The following is a 16,809-nucleotide window of genomic DNA, read 5'->3' on the forward strand; positions in this document are numbered from 1 at the left end:
GGTTAGGGTTCGGTGTGTACACGGGGAAGTGGTGAATTATCCTATTTTGCCTGTAGATATTAAATTTTGGGGAGAAAAGCATAGAATAGAGGTGGCAGTTAATCCGCACCTCCGGCATCTGATAATTCTGGGTACGAATTGGCCTGCGTTTAATAAATTATTGGGGTATTTGTGTTCGGATGTCTCTTGGGGGAAACGAGAGAAGGCTAGAGTAGCGGTTGCGCAGGTGGGAGAGGCTGAACCGGAACCTCCGGAGCCTGTTGCAGGGGAACCGAGTGCTCTCGAGCGGAACATCCTCCCTTAGCGCGATGATTTTCCCCTGGAACAGTCCCGCGATGAAACGATGAAAAATGCTTTTGACCAGGTTCGTTCGATCGACGGGCAGCTTCTCCACCCTGACCAACCGCTCTCTTATCCTTAATTTTCAATTTTAAAAGATAAGTTGTATCGGGTGATCCAAGACGCCCAGACAAAGCAAGATACAACCCAGTAATTAATACCTAGAAGCCGTCGGGAAATGCTTTTAAAATGCAAATGCTGGGCATTTAGGGCAAGCGGCTACACTAAACCGTCTCATGGCCCGTTTCTTCTGGCCGGGCATTCACGAGAATGTGCGCAGGTGGTGCGCGGCTTGTCGTGAATGTCAGTTGGTGAATCCACTGGCCACCCCGAAAGCACCATTGTGCCCCCTACCATTGATGCAGGTCCCCTTCGAAGGAATTGGCATGGACCTCATCGGGCCATTAGAGCGGTCAGCACGGGGACATCGCTTTGCATTAGTTCTGGTGGACTATGCAACATGATATCCTGAAGCAGTGCCTCTCCGCTCTATTTTCCGCTAAGAGTGTGGCGAGTGCACTGTTTGAATTAATCTCCCGGGTGGGGATCCCAAAGGAGATCCTCATCGATCAGGGCACGGCGTTTATGTCACGTACTATTCGCGAGCTTTACGAGTTATTGGGCATTAGATCGATTCAAACAAGCGTCTATCACCCACAAACAGACGGACTGGTCGAACGATTTAATCGCACATTAAAATCCATGATTCGTAAGTTCGTTCAGGAAGACGCCAAAAATTGGGATAAGTGGCTAGAACCCCTCTTGATCGCTGTACGAGAGGTCCCCCAAGCCTCCACGGGGTTTTCCCCCTTCGAGCTTCTTTATGGGCGTCAACCCCGCGGGGTCCTCGACTTCCTTAAAGAAACTTGGGAGGACGGACCTTCTAATAGTAAAAATGAAATTCAATATGTCAGGGACCTGAGAACAAAACTCCACACATTGGGGCGGCTGTCAATGGAGAATTTGTTGCAGGCTCAAGACAAACAGAGTCGGTTGTACAACAGGGGGGCTAGACTACGTCAATTTGCACCGGGAGATAAAGTGCTTGTATTACTCCCTACGTCCAGTTCAAAGTTACTCGCGAAGTGGCAAGGACCCTTTGAGGTCACACGGCGAGTTGGGGATCTTAACTATGAGGTAGCTCGAACGGATAGGGGCGGGGCACATCAAATATATCACCTCAACCTGCTGAAAAATTGGTCTGAGGCTGAATCAGTGTTGCTGGCGACGGTAGTGAGACCAACGAGCGGATCACCTGGTGGTATCTCGCTTTACAACCTTTTAAATTTCAGGTGATCCACAGTCCGGGTGTACAGATGGCTGTGGATGACTTCCTCTCCAGGAGGAGGGGGGGGGGGGGGTGGCTGCAGGCTGGACGGCTCCCCGGCCTGAGTCGGGCGGTGGGGGTATGTGGCGAAGGGGGCGTGGTTTAGCGGAATCTGCAACGGGAGAGAGACGAGGGAGCAGAGCGAGGCGTAAGAAGGTCAAGTGCAAATAACGAACACGTGTGTTTGATTGCAGTAATTGGCGTGGAGAGACCAGATATAAGCCGAGTCACCGCAGAGAGAGAGAGAGAGAGAGACACGCTGGGACCTCGTGCTGCACTGGGAAGACTTAAACAGTGAATTCAAAGTTATTGACCGTGATTAAGCAGTGTTATGCTGATTATGCCAAGAGGGCATCTTTATTTGTTTTTGTATGCTGAATAAACGAGCGTCCCAGCAACCAGCACTAGCAAAGCACTCTGTGAGAGTAACATCTTCCTGCTGCATCTGAACGATGTTGGTGGGCACCTGGAAGTTCACAGGTAAGTCACAGGCCATATATTCACACACTGTATGAGCGGCATATTTTACCATTTCTTGTCTTTTTTCTCTTCTAGTCTTTCTCCTCTTCGACACCCCAGTCTCAATCTCTGCATTGAAGAAAGGTAAACAACTTAGTTGGTGCTCAATCCCCTCTAACTGGTTGGCCTTTGCTCTGGTCACCACCACGTTACACTGTCGAGTCGAGTGCAACAACTCCAGCAGCACTGGTATATCTCGGCCCAGAATCACAGGAAAAGACAAGTTATTAGCAACTCCCACCTTCACCAGGTAAGTCTGTTCTTCTATTTTGACATAAACATTGGCGGTAGGTAACAGTCTCTCATCTCCATGTACACAGCAAATAGGTAGTTTATTGACTGTGCTGATCAAAGAGGGTGATATGAACTTTCTTCTTACCAGAGTCTGATCACTGCCAGTGTCAATCAAAGCAGTCAATTTCTACCCATTTATCTCCACATTTGTAGTTCTCAAAGAGCTTGGGGATTTGGATACATCCCTCCTTGGTACAAAACATAGCTGGGTAAGCTGAGCTGAGATCTTTGGACAATTCGGTTTAGTGTGCCCTTCTTGACCACACAGGTAACATATGGGAGGTCGTTTAGGAGAAACATTTAGTTTGGCTGAAGTAGGTTTCCCCATGTAGGGCTTAGCAGACCCCTCCACCTTCCTTTGCTGTAAGTGAGGCATGTCAAGAGAACGGCGGTCATTAACACGTTTCCAAGCCCATGGCTTACTCTTTCCTCTGGCTGCCACAAACACATCCGCCAAAGACGCTGCTTCTGCTGCGGTTCTGGGATCTCTCTCTCGAATCCACACCTGGAGTTCAGGGGACAGCATTCTAAGATATTGCTCCAAAATTATGATTTCACTTACCTCCTCCACCTGTTTCCTCTTAGGCTGGACCCACTTTACAAAGAGTTCTTTGAGCCGGTTATAAAGCTCTATGGGACTTTCCGATGGATCTACTGATAAGGAACGGAATTTTTGTCGATAAGTTTCAGCATTAACATCATATTTCTTTAGAATAGCATACTTAACTTTGTCATAGTCAGTAGACTCATTCACATCCATATTGACATAAGCTGCTCTTGCTTTACCCATCAGCAAAGGGATTAAATGCCAAACCCAATCAGTTTTAATCCACCTACAAGCAACAGCAATCCTTTTAAAGTCACCAGGAAGTGTTCCACATCATCAGTATCACTCAGCTTCTCCAATCGAGGTATCTGAGATAATGGTGGGCCTATATTGTTCCCAACCTGATTAAAACTTTGCTGAGGAACTGAAGCCACGGAGCTCCCATCAGAATCTAAAGGATCCGCAATAGGCCTTTCCCGGGACATCCGGTCAACATCAGATAAGGGAAGATTCGGAGAGGTGCGTGCTTGGACTTCCATTTGCAAAAGCCCGAACTGGTGCTGGAGAGCCTTAAACCGTCACTCCTGATCCGTCTGCTCCTGCTGTCTTACAGTCTCCCGGCCTTCCGTCCTGGCCATATGGGCTCAAAGCAGATTTGCCAACTCAGTCACCAAAACTTCTCTGTCTCCAACTGCCTCGCCTTCTTCAGCTCCTTCTACCATGTCCTGGGCCTCCTCACCCCTTTCTTCCTCTTGCTGCAAGGGAGGAACCTTAGGGCCACCTTTCTTTAAGGTACGACTCATATTAATGGGGAAAAAAACAGCCTCGAGGGGCAGAAAAAAAAACAAACACAGCTTTGTGTCCTTGACTGACTGAAATATCCCACCGCTGCCACCATATGTGAGGGAGCGATAAGCCACGAACAAGGAACACAATCTCTGCGCAAAAAATGGGTCTTTATTTGAACCCAAGAAAAAAAATTAACTTTACAAACTCATAACTTTCATAAAACAAAATAAACAAACAGAAAATGAGATCAAAACAGCTAGACAAAAAAACAAACAAACAAACTAAAACTGACCTGTTCAAATCTTCTTCTTCTTCTTCTTTGTTTTTAACGGCGGTTGGCAACCAGCTTTTGGTGCATTACCGCCACCTTCTGCTTCGGAATCAGACAATAGGCTTACAATCTAGTTTCCATATTAAAAAAAAAAAAAAAAAAAAAAAAAAAATTAACACCTACACACAATCATTCATTACCCAACACACTTTCCCATATCCCTGTTTATCCTCATAATCTGTTAAACAAACCTGTTTCCCTTAAGAAAGTTAACAATATTCTAACCTGTGCTCTGTCACCTATGCTCATCAGTCCTGATAAAGTTAATTCCTGAACCCCTAATTCCCTCAAATTATTCTCCATTATCACTCTCTGTTCCTCATACCTCCTACATCTTATAATTATGTGCTCCACTGACTCCTCTTCTTGACACCACTCACACAAGCCTGTCTCGTGTCTTCCTATCATTTTCAGGGATTTGTTTAGCGCACCGTGTCCCAACCTTAATCTTGTCACTACGGTTTCCTCTCTCCTGTACCCTCCACCTAACCTAGTTATTTTTACACTCTTTTGAATATTATATAAATGCCTTCCTTTCTCCTCTCTGTCCCATCTTTCTTGCCACATTTGGTTGGTTTTTTCCCAGATGATACTTTTGACCTCTGCTTTACTTATTTTAATTTGCATTTCTATATTTCCCTTCTTTAAAGCCTTCTTTGCCAATTCATCCACCTGCTCATTCCCTTTCACCCCTACATGTGCTGGAACCCACATAAATTGAACCTGTCCTCCTTGATTTGCTATCCTTGTTACTGATTGAAGAACTTCATATAACACATCCTGACGGCTTTTTGAGTGAAAAGACCTTAAACTCACTAGGACTGAGGAAGAATCGGATAATATCAGCACCTTTTCTTGTCTTGATTTTTCAACCCACCTTAAAGCAACTAATACTGCTACCATTTCCACTGTGTAAACTCCTAAAAAATCTGACGTTCTTCCATTAATTCCTATTCCTTTAGCAGGAATTGCCACCCCATATCCTGTCACTCCTGTCTCAGGTTTCTTAGAACCATCTGTATATATATATATATGTATGAATTCTTTATAATCTTTACTTATGTGATGCTTGAATGCACTTACCAAATCTATTTGATCTTTTCCTTTCTTCTTTAACTCTAATAAATACCAGTCAATATCAGGCCAAACAAGTACCCAAGGAGCCACCATCAGATATACAACTGCAGGGCTCATCTTCATATTAAATACTCCAAATTCTTTTGCTACCTCATTGCCTACTCGACTAAAATTATCTCTGTTATATCTTGCATTTTCCCATGTCTCCTGCAACACTACTTTAGTGGGGTGGAAATCATTATGTCCCTGCAAATTAGCCCAATAGTTTGTCATCAACTGTCTCCTTCTTAATGCTAACGGCATTTCTCCCATTTCTACCTGTAGTGCAGGTACTGGTGAAGTTTTAAAAGCACCACAACACACTCTTAATGCATGTGCCTGAATCATATCTAGTTTCTTTAATAAAGATTTGGCTGCTGACCCATAAGCTACACTGCCATAATCCAACACAGATCTTATCAGTGCCACATATATTGTTTTTAATGCAGAGCAACTAGCTCCCCATTTCCTACCTGTCAAACATCTCATCACATTAATAACTTTTTTGCATTTTCCTTCTATTTTCTTTATATGATCTGCCCATGTTAACCGTGAATCGAAAATTACTCCAAAAAATTTGAATGTTCCAAACCTCTCTAATTCTTTCCCATACATACTTAACCTCATCCCTTCCTTAATTTGTTTCCTGGTGAAAAAGACTGTTTGTGTTTTTTCTATTGAGAACTTAAACCCCCAATCATATCCCCACTCCACAACCTCATGAATTGCTCCTTGTACTTTCCTGATTGCATGCTCCATATTCCTTCCCCTTTTCCACAAAGCTCCGTCATCCGCAAACAAAGACCTCCCTATATCCATTGGCACCTTTGTGAAGACATCATCAATCATGATGATAAAAAGTAGTGGGCTAATCACACTGCCTTGAGGCGTTCCATTGCCCACAGTGTACTGACTTGACATGTCTGACCCTATTCGTACTTCAATTTTCCTTTCAAACAGAAAATTGTTTATCCAATTAAAAACTCTTCCACCTACACCCATCAAGTGCAACTTTATTAACAATCCTTCCTTTCACATCATGTCATAAGCTTTTTCTATATCAAAAAACACAGTAATGACTGATTCCTTATTGGCCTGAGCCTTTCTTATTTCATTTTCTAGTCTTATCACCGAATCCATTGTACTCCTACCTTTCCTAAAACCACTTTGATAATTTGCTAGCTTTCCACTTTTTTCTAGTATATACGATAACCTTTCTGTTATCATCCTTTCCATAATTTTGCATACATTTGATGTTAATGCTATTGGCCTATAACTGGAGGGTTTAGAAGGATCCTTGCCAGGATTCCTTATTGGAACGACTACTGCCTCTTTCCATGCATTCGGTAATCTTCCCTCCTCCCACACTCTATTATAAAGGTGCAGCAACTTTAAGAGTGCTCCTTTCACTAGATGTTTTAGCATCACATAGCATATCTGATCTTTTCCTGGAGATGTTGGTTTAGCTCTATTTATCGCTCTCATCAACTCTGCCATATTAAAAGGTTCATCAATTTTATCATCAGTTTTTCCCCTCCAGTCTAACACACCTGGATACATATCCATTGTTCTTTCCTTTCTCACTTTGCATACTTCTGACAGGTTATCTGAACTGTGAATTTTTACAAATGCTTTTGCCATTATCTCTGCCTTATCCTTATTAGAGATAGCTATTCCTTCCTCAGTAATTATAGCTGGAATTTCCCATTCCCTCCGTACTCCTCCCATCCTTTTTATCATTCCCCACACCTCTCCCACAGGTGTTGTTCTTCCTATTTCATTGCAAAATTCCCTCCAACTAGCCCTTTTTGCTTGACGTACTGTTCTTCTCACATTAGCCTGCGCCTTCTTATACTGAATCAAATGCTGCATGTTATGGGTGTTTTTTACTAGTTTAAATGCCCTATTCCTGTTTTTAACAGCCTGACGACACTCTTCTGTCCACCATGGTAACAGTTTTTTATTCCTCCTTTGTTTATTCTTGGGAATAGATCCATCTGCTGCCATGACTATTGCTGATGTTATTTGTTTGTTAATTTCTTCTATATTTCCAGAAATGTCTATCCGTAATAATGGTTCCTCACTCAATTGCTGGAATTTTACCCAATCGGCTCTTCTAAAACCCCATTTATGTATTCCTTCACCTGGTCTAATTTCCACTCACTCTCCCACTGAGCATGATACTGGGTAGTGATTGCTGCCCACTGTTGTATCGCTCCAAATATGCCAGTTACTTATTCCAGCCAAGGAATTAGACACTAAAGTAATATCTAATGCCGATTCATTTCCAGTTGTTATGTTTATTTATTCTTGTTCCTCTTCCGTCATTCATACACACTAATTCCTTATCATCCATCAAATCTTCTATTACCCTTCCATTTACATCTGTATGTGAACCCCCCCATATTTTACTGTGAGCATTAAAATCTGCACACCATATTACTTTTTGTCTATTATTTCCTTGTATACTTAATAACTTATCAATTTCCAACCTTTTACAAGGATTATAGTAATTTATTATAACCACTTCCTCCCCTCTTTCCCACAATACTACCACAATGTATTCTAGATCCTCTCCCTTTTCTAGTACTCTATATGGAATATCTTGCTTAATAAATGTAGCACACTCTCCTCCTCCTCCTCCCCGTCCCCCATTATCTCTGTCATTCCTTATACCCATATATCCCTGAATCACAAACTCTAATTTTGGTTTTAACCAAGTTTCTTGGATACATAATACATCTGGATTTACTTTTCTGTCCTTGATGAAATGTTTGAATTCCTGGCCAATGGCCTGTAAGCTTCTAGCATTCCATTGTAAAATTAAAACCATTATTATAAACCAATACATGTTGCTTCCTGGCTTGACTGATTGGTAAGGTTCTCCCTCACTTCTTCCCATGTCAGTCCCACTAGTCCTAAATGATTTACTGCTGCTTTGACAACCAGCTGAATTTTATCATTTTTTGATTTAACTTCAGCTGTACTGTTTATCACTCCTGCAATAAACGTCACCAAGTCCTTTTTGTCCACATAAACCTTGTCTCTTGTACTTTGTAGTTGTTCTTCTACCCCCAATTCTGCTTGATTTATGGTAATATTATCATGAATTCTTGACACTCTTGCTGCTTCTGCATAAGTGATCCTTTTTTCCACTCTTATTTTCTGGATTTTATTTTCCTGTCTCATCACCTCACACCCTCCATACGCCACATTATGGCTTCCTCCACAATTACAACATTTTGGTTGCACTCCTGTTCCACACTTTCCGTAGTCATGCTCGCCCCCACATCTTGCACATCTCTTCTTCTCTTTACAGTTATTGGCTATATGTCCAAACCTCTGGCAATTATAACACCTCATTGGTTTTGGCACATACAGTCTCACTGGGTAGCTCATATAACCTAGGTATACCTTTTTTGGCATATTCTCCCCCTCAAATTCAATCAAAACCGTTTCACTATCCCTTTTCACTCCTTCTCTTGTCGCTTTTAATCTTTGTGCACTCACTATTTCCCCCCTTTAATATGTCTCTTAAGTTTTTCCATTCCTACATTCATTGGTATGAGATCACTCCTTTGCATCCTCCACCATTTCGTGCTCCCACCCTCCTTTTGTAAATCACTTTCAGTTTTCCAATCTCTTTTACTTTGAATGCTTTCTCAAGTTGAACTTCATCTCCCTTTAATTTCCCCTCATTTTCTTCATTTTTCTCTTCACTATAATCAATTTCTGCCCACCTACCTATATCTGATCCATTCACGAAGCAGTCGTGCTCAACCGCACCTAATTCAGTGTTTGCGATGTTTTATTAATTTCCCCTCTTTCAGTCGATTACTATTTCCTCGATCACGTCCTGCTGAGTTGCTGCCATTCTCCTCGCCCTGTTCGCACACTGTCAAGAGCCGAATTCACGTGTTCCCTGCCTCAACCTTGCGATGTTCCTGTGCGGAAAAACTCTGGTTTCTTTCTTGCGTGGTGACGCGAATCCCTCGCTTTGCTAACACGCGTGATTCGTCACTTATCGACCTGTTCAAATGAACAAAGCAACAGCTTATAAAGGAAAGGATGGGCCCATTACACATTAAGAGGGGAAACAAACCAACTTTACATTCAACATATAACCTTAAATCCAAATCAAACAAAGATATATAATAGATAAAGATAAAGAAAGCAAAATGTAATCAAATATCATAAATGTACAATTAAATAAAGCAATTGATAACAACATTAACGTTTCTTCCTCCCCCGGGCAATTCCAGCAAATGGTACGTTCGGGTGGAACCATTAATGCTTAAATTCTGTTCCTGCCCAGACTCAAATCTTCGTCACGCCAGGATGCGGCTGCAGCGGACCATACCTGAAGTTCATCACGAACGGTAAACTTAAACTCAAAATAGAAACAAATATAAATAACATACAACGTAACTAATCTGTGTGCACTTCAAATCAGTAACAATGTATATAAAATGTGCTGTAAATGTAAACATGTGAAAACCTAACAATAAATTACTTATTATTGTTTGTTTTGTGTGATTTATTATGATCCATTATTATACCCAAATGAATATGAATGACCAAATAAGTTTAAATAAAGATTATCCTTAAATGTATACCCTTCGTGTAAATGTATACATGTATACATGTTGGCGTTTGTGCATGTGCATGTGTGTGTGCGTGCGTGCGCATCCACATAACCGCTCTTGTGCGGCCACCACTCGGGCCGTCACAATATATAAAATCAGTAAAAGGGTGGGGGGTCAAATGGGCGCCGCCGGTGCATGAGAGAGATATCTATAGAAAGCCTGACATGTCTACTTTTAAACTAAACAAGTGCTGCCGAAAACAAATATTCTGAGATAAATTAATCCATATGGAAACAACGCGATATCTGTTTTTCATGTCTTCCTTCATTATATCTAATGTGACCATGCCCCCGCGTTTAACGTGCTATTCAGATTCAAACTTAAGCGCGCAGCTTGAATACGCCCACACAGAAGAAAAAGCAGCCAGACTGTTCTTCAAGTTTTTATTTTATTTTACTGTTTGCTTCACGATGAGAGGAATAAGATATAATTCACCCCAAAAAGATGTGATGTGGTTGAGGATTTGAGAAATGGATTTCCTCAGAAAAAAGAATTAAGCACTTTATTCAGCAGAGATCATAAACAAGAGTCTCTTTTTTATTTATTTATATACTTGTACTAGTTTTCACATAACATGTAAACATTTTACTAGTTAGACTTTTTCCAAAGACTTTTTCCAAACTATAATTCCTGACTTAATGTATAATCAAGTGAAACATTATGAAGTTTCAATAACAATATACAATACTATACCATTCAAAAGCTTGATGTAAATAATATAAAAGTAACAAATAGAGATAACTCTAACAAATGTAAAAACAATGCAGTTCTTTCAATTTATTCCCCCTAAAAAAACCTGAAAAATATTCTCAGCTCTTTTCAACATTAATAATGATAAAAATAATAATGATAATAATAATAAATGGGGTTGTTTTGGTAGAAAATAAGATTGTTAAAAGGATTTCTGAAGGATTGTGTGACTGGAGTAAGGATGCCAAAAATTGTTGGAAAGTAAGCTTTGATTGTTCCTAATAAATTGTTTAACTGCTCCCCCAAGTGGATATTAAATTATGTTGTGGGATAATTAAATATATTCTTAATAAACTACAAACATAAAATTATATACTTTTATTTTGTTCTCACATTCTTTCTTGTAACTCCTCACTCACAGTGGCATAGCTGACTGAATGCCTCATTATGCAGCTCATTACGCAGGCCTTTGTCTTCTCAGGTGTAAATCACAATGATATTCATGGTAGTTGACACCTACTCACATATGACTTTTACCAACAAAAAGTGTCTTCGAAAATGTAAATCAATATATTGTTTTCTGTGAGTGAGTAAACAAGATGATTTTCACATAATTTAGAAAGAAAAGGCTACAAGCTCCAGTTCTCAACAGTCCCGGGAACCAATGTTATGTATGTGTTTTATGGGCTTATTCAAGTGATTTAACATTTTTAGTTTTTCACTAACCATGCATAACATTTTTTTTCTCAAAAATACAATCATGTACATGCATGCATTTCACATATTATTATAGCCCAGTTTGTGCTGATTACAGTACTAAAACAAACAAACACACACACCATCATTATCTTCCTCAGAAATAAAAAAAAAAATTGCCTCCTGGAAAACACAGGAAAATGTCTTTATTATAGAATAGGGATAGGGCTCAACTTAATTATTAAGTTCATGTTACTTAGAAAAGCATTTTACTATGGCCTAAAAACTTCTTCACCTTAAAACATTATGTTGGATCAACTTAATTACTTGCATTCATGTTGAAAATTATTAAGTTCATGCTACTTAGAAATGCGTTTTATTGTGGCCTAAAAGGTAATTCACCATACTCAAAACATTGCTTTGAATTAATGTATTTCTGCCAGTAGTCTTAACATAAAAATTCTAGTGGAAAACGTTAACATATTTTTTTTTGTTGACCCAATATTTTATATTTTAGAGTGTATGGGGTTCGATTCATTCTAAAATATTGTCATGCAGAATAAGGCATTAAAATGTGCTGTGTAAGTACTACCAAACAGGCAATATTCTATTAAAATGCTATTTTATTGTAAGACAGTAATCATTACCCTTCATAAGTGTGGTGGCTTTTTTCATATCACTCCATTCACTCCATTTACTCCATTTACTCAATGAACTATACTTCACTCGCATTGTGGTGATGTAAATCGTCCCATGGGAAAGGTCACATACATTTATTTTGTCTTGTTGTTTACAGGGCAAAACCTGTAACAGAATTAATATTTGAGCCATAAATTAAAATAAAATAAAAAAACCTCACATACAGTGCAGTTTTTAAACAAACATTTATCGTAAAAAGCAGTCACTTACCAGATCTTTGATTACCTGGTTGTTCACTGTTTTCACTCGCAACTCTACACATAAAGACTCCATCAACCATCCTAGAGATTCAATACCCCAGCTATAATTTAAGCAGCCAACCACATCTGCTTCAATCCTCTTAATCTCTGGAGGGTTGAACATTGCTGAAATACAATAGATCAGTAGTAAAAAACAAAACAAAAACAACAACAACACAGATTATGAAAAAATTATACACCTAAAATTGAATTGAATTAGACCCAATCCACAAGTTAATGAAATGGAATTTGAAATGGAATGACATGAAGAGGAATTTACTGATCTGTAATTCAAAAAAGTTCAGATATCATTGGTGTAATTAATTTATTGACGAATTATAATTTAACATGTTAGGAAAATATCAGTATTACTATTATTTTTAAATAAATACTTGAATAAACATTTAGAAATTTTTTATAAAAAAAATTGACTATTCATTCATTATGACACACATAATGAAAAAAAAAAATAAAATATATATATATATATATATATATATATATATGTGTGTATGTGTGAAATATATATACTGTATATATATATATATATATATATATATATATATATATAGGGCTGTCAAAAATAGCTGGTTGTTTGTCGTTAATTACGTCAAATTTTTTAACGCATTTCACGCATGCCCAGTGTGACAAATTAGTCAGGTCAGGACAGTCTCGTCGATCTCTGAATTCTCAAGATAGTAAAAAACAGCGCCGCGATGAAAACACCGAAGAAGCTTAAGGTTTTACCCCAGTTACTCTCAAATACAATCATGCCAAGCTCGATAAACAGAGACGACTTTGGTACGCTGGAGCTTCTCCCTGTTATAGCATCCTGTTTTTCACACTGCGCATGCGCAGAACGCCTACATGCAATGCAGCGAAAATTACAGCTGTTTGGAAAAGCATATGCATTTTTACTTGGTTTTACTGGCACTTGAAGCCTTCAGAACGTGAAAATACCGAGTTCATTCTTTCGAGTTTCTCTATGCATACTTTCATAGATATGTGGCTATATTTAACCACTGGTTCACCTAAAACTCTTACACTATCTGTAGTTAAATGGCATGGTTTGATATAGTGCTCATTTTTTTTATAAAAAAAAAAATATGATTAAGTAAATGTTAAACTTTTGAAATTCTGAAAAAAAGAACCACATATTGATGAATCAATACATGAAAATTATGTATCTGTGTCCTGTTATATATCTTTTGGTATGCATTTCAGAAAAAAAAATGGTTAGGATTTAGGTGTAATTGCAAATAGTGATTAATCCTGATTAATCCACTGAAAACTCTGATTAATTTGATTAAAAATTTTAATCATTTGACAGCCCTAATATATATATATATATATATATATATATATATATATATATATATATATATATATATATATATATATATATATATATATATATAATTAAATGTTTCTGGAAATGCATGCCTCATATTTATGTTTATGATAGCAAGCTTTATGTTTATGTTTAGTTTATGTTTACTTTCTTTCCAAATGTGTTTCATTCAATACATTCCGTTGTATTGCTTTTTATTCATGTTCAAATAATTAAACATCCTATACAATAATTAATATTTACACTTTCAGCAGTTCAATAAACTGATTCAAACAATTTCTAAATTGAATTTTGCACGGAGCACAGCCTTGCTATAAAGCCACTAAATTCACATTAGTTCTTAATTCTTGATCGATGAATAAAGCTCATTGCACTTTTTACCTGTGTCCATAGGCTTCAGCTTCAGGGTTTCAGAGGTGGTGTTCCCAAATACATTCATTGCTGTCACATTAATCTCCATCTCTGAATATAAACCATAATATTCCATTGGAATGGAGTAGAAATGGTTTACAGATGGGATCACATATTGATCATATTGATCATCTTCTGGCCTGGAGAAATGGTACATTTATCAAGCATGTCACCAATCAAATTGAATTGACTAAAAATGACAGTAAGAATAAAAGTCTCACAAAGTTCCATGTATTTTTTTAACCTCAAAACCCAAAATTCCTATTACTGTAATGCAAAAACACCTATATGGTCATTTTTTTGTTGGAGGACAGGCTCCCTTGCAGATATAAACGGGGGAAATAACACTCTCACTTAGTATTATTATCATTATTAAATCAGAATAAAGTCATTCGAAATTTTACAAAATAGTTACAAAATACTATATTAAATATATGTTTATATAGTGTTTTTTATATATTATTTATATATATATATATATATATATATATATATATATATATATATATATATATATATATATATAGTATTTTGTAACTATTTTGTAAAATTTCGAATGACTTTATTCTGATTTAATAATGATAATAATACTAAGTGAGAGTGTATTGAGAATCAGCATTTAGACAAAAAACTCAAAATTAAAATATCTAGACACACTAATCATCAAAGCAAAAACTACTAATAATACTTAAAATAATTTTGTTTTCTTTATACAAAAATAATAATAATTTTTCCTCTTTGTTTTGATTTTTAAGGGAAACGTTACATTTGTAAGATATTTATTCATAATTAAGCTGGCAGTTCTGAAAATTTTAGCAGAAATTAGTACCTAAATATGTTGAGAGTATAATTTGTCTGAAGATTTGGCATTTCTTGGACAGGATCCCACTGACACATGAATCTTCTCGGGTATGTTAGATTCAAAGAGAACCTCAGGTTTTTAGGAATAGATGGAGGCTCTTAAAAGAAAGGAAAATTAGAAATCAGGTTAACTTTGGCTTGAAATGACAATAGTCTACATTATTACATTTTTGAGAACGCATATTTTATAGATAAAACATGAATGTGAAATTGACCTTATTCAGAGCTGCTACCATATTTAATTTGGTGTAAATGGAAACAAGGATATGAATGATGGAAATATGGTGTGTTAAATATATATGTTTGTTGGTTGAATGATCAGAAGCAAAGACTTGTTTTATATGGACCCTGATTAAGCTCTATGACTGTAGCTAATAATTTAGTAGTTAGTCACGTAGTTAGTACTGAATCAAAAACATTAAAAAGATCCTCACTTCCCACTCTAACGATAATTCCATTGAGAATTTGGCAATTTTCCAAAAGTTCTTCACACACAGCACAAGCAATAAATGAGTCTGCAACTGGTAGACTAGGGATGATTACACCATACGTCCTGTTACTCTGCTGGTAAGAGAGATTGCTGGGGGCAAAATGGTTGTTAATCTTCCATGCCACATGAAAGTTTTTGCCTTTAGTCAGCGAGCAGTCATCCTCGATGGAGCAGGACACTGATACGGGTGAGCCAGCGAGCACCATTGTGGCAGGAGTGTGAATTTTAGCACATGATGATGCTAGGATCACTGCGGATTTTAAAATCAAGAATCAGTGTTTTAAATCATACTCATAGGTGAATTTATGGAAAGAAATATGGCTTTAATAATAAACTAGCTAGGAACACACCGATCTATTACACAAGTCTTAACATTGCGTTACAATTCCTGACAACATTCTCCAACAAACTCATTTCAAAATGTGTGAGTAGCATGACATCAGAAAAAAAAAGAAATAAAGGGGGCTGCATACAGAAAGATAGATAGATAGATAGATAGATAGATAGATAGATAGATAGATAGATAGATAGATAGATAGATAGATAGATAGATAGATAGATAGATAGATAAAAGTAATAAAAACAACAAAATCATAATCATGTAATGAGATTAGTGATCTTGCTTTTTCACCTTTTATCGTATCATTAACATATATCCACAGCACAAACACGAGCCAGATTGATGCCATTGTTATGAGGACTGAAAATAAAAGTGAAATCTTGTTACCATTTCAGAGAAATTGCAAGTCTTTAAATGACAAAACATTTTGAAGAACTAATATACAATCTTAACCTCTGAAAAAAAGAAAGAAAAAAAGACAAAACTAAAAAGAAAATTAATTTCAAGTCCATTTTTTAGCAAAAAAATATAATGACAATAAAACATAACAACATAACAAATTAAAAATAATTAATAACAAAATCAAACTTAATTAATATATTAATAAATACATAGAGAGATAAATTAAACAGTGACATGTTATAATACATTATATACATACATATATACATACATACATACATAAAGTGTTTAAAGCAGTATATAATGTTTATAAATTACCTATTAATAAAAGTTAATGTAAAGTGTTACCAAGTATAGAATTTATGGAAGAAACAAACCTGAACTACATACTTTAAAGTGTAGGATTTCTGGGGGTCACATTTAAACTCCTGTGTAGTTACTGCCCATCGAGGTCTGGCAAACAGTTTAACTTTTCTATGAAAACAATTAAAGAAATAAAATAAAGTCTTTGAAATGATCTAGCTGCTGTTCCGAGAAAGATCTCAGCACTCTGACTAAAGAGTCAATGTTGTCAGTCCTTCCGTGACATATCGTTCTTACTATCCTGAACCACAAGTACAAACTGAAGCAGGAAACTCTTGTGAAACCATCTACACTTGTGTCCGTTACTGCTCCCACATTTTATACTTACTTACAAGGCAACTTTAAAAATTTTAGTATAT

General features: G+C 37.3%; 1 protein-coding gene across 7 annotated transcripts in view; it reads right to left on the bottom strand.

Annotated features, from left to right (window-relative positions):
* The window catches only part of csf3r (colony stimulating factor 3 receptor (granulocyte)), a 227,155-nt gene extending 210,609 nt beyond the window's left edge, over positions 1-16,546 (bottom strand). Inside the window, exons 1-6 of one of the 7 annotated variants that reach the window (XM_052617577.1) lie at positions 15,977-16,045; positions 15,290-15,595; positions 14,824-14,953; positions 13,965-14,134; positions 12,204-12,358; positions 11,942-12,098 (exon numbers count right to left, since the gene is read on the bottom strand). In XM_052617577.1, the coding sequence (XP_052473537.1) occupies positions 11,942-12,098; positions 12,204-12,358; positions 13,965-14,134; positions 14,824-14,953; positions 15,290-15,595; positions 15,977-16,034 (976 nt within the window). In that variant the 5' untranslated portion in view covers positions 16,035-16,045. Of the gene's footprint in view, positions 1-11,941; positions 12,099-12,203; positions 12,359-13,964; positions 14,135-14,823; positions 15,027-15,289; positions 15,596-15,976; positions 16,046-16,464 lie in introns of those variants that run through there. The other 6 variants (XM_052617576.1, XM_052617575.1, XM_052617573.1 and 3 more) reach the window with 6 other exon arrangements.
* Positions 16,547-16,809: the final 263 nt, after the last annotated feature.

The sequence above is a fragment of the Carassius gibelio genome, chromosome A16, assembly GCF_023724105.1.
Source record: "Carassius gibelio isolate Cgi1373 ecotype wild population from Czech Republic chromosome A16, carGib1.2-hapl.c, whole genome shotgun sequence".
Taxonomy (NCBI): domain Eukaryota; kingdom Metazoa; phylum Chordata; class Actinopteri; order Cypriniformes; family Cyprinidae; genus Carassius; species Carassius gibelio.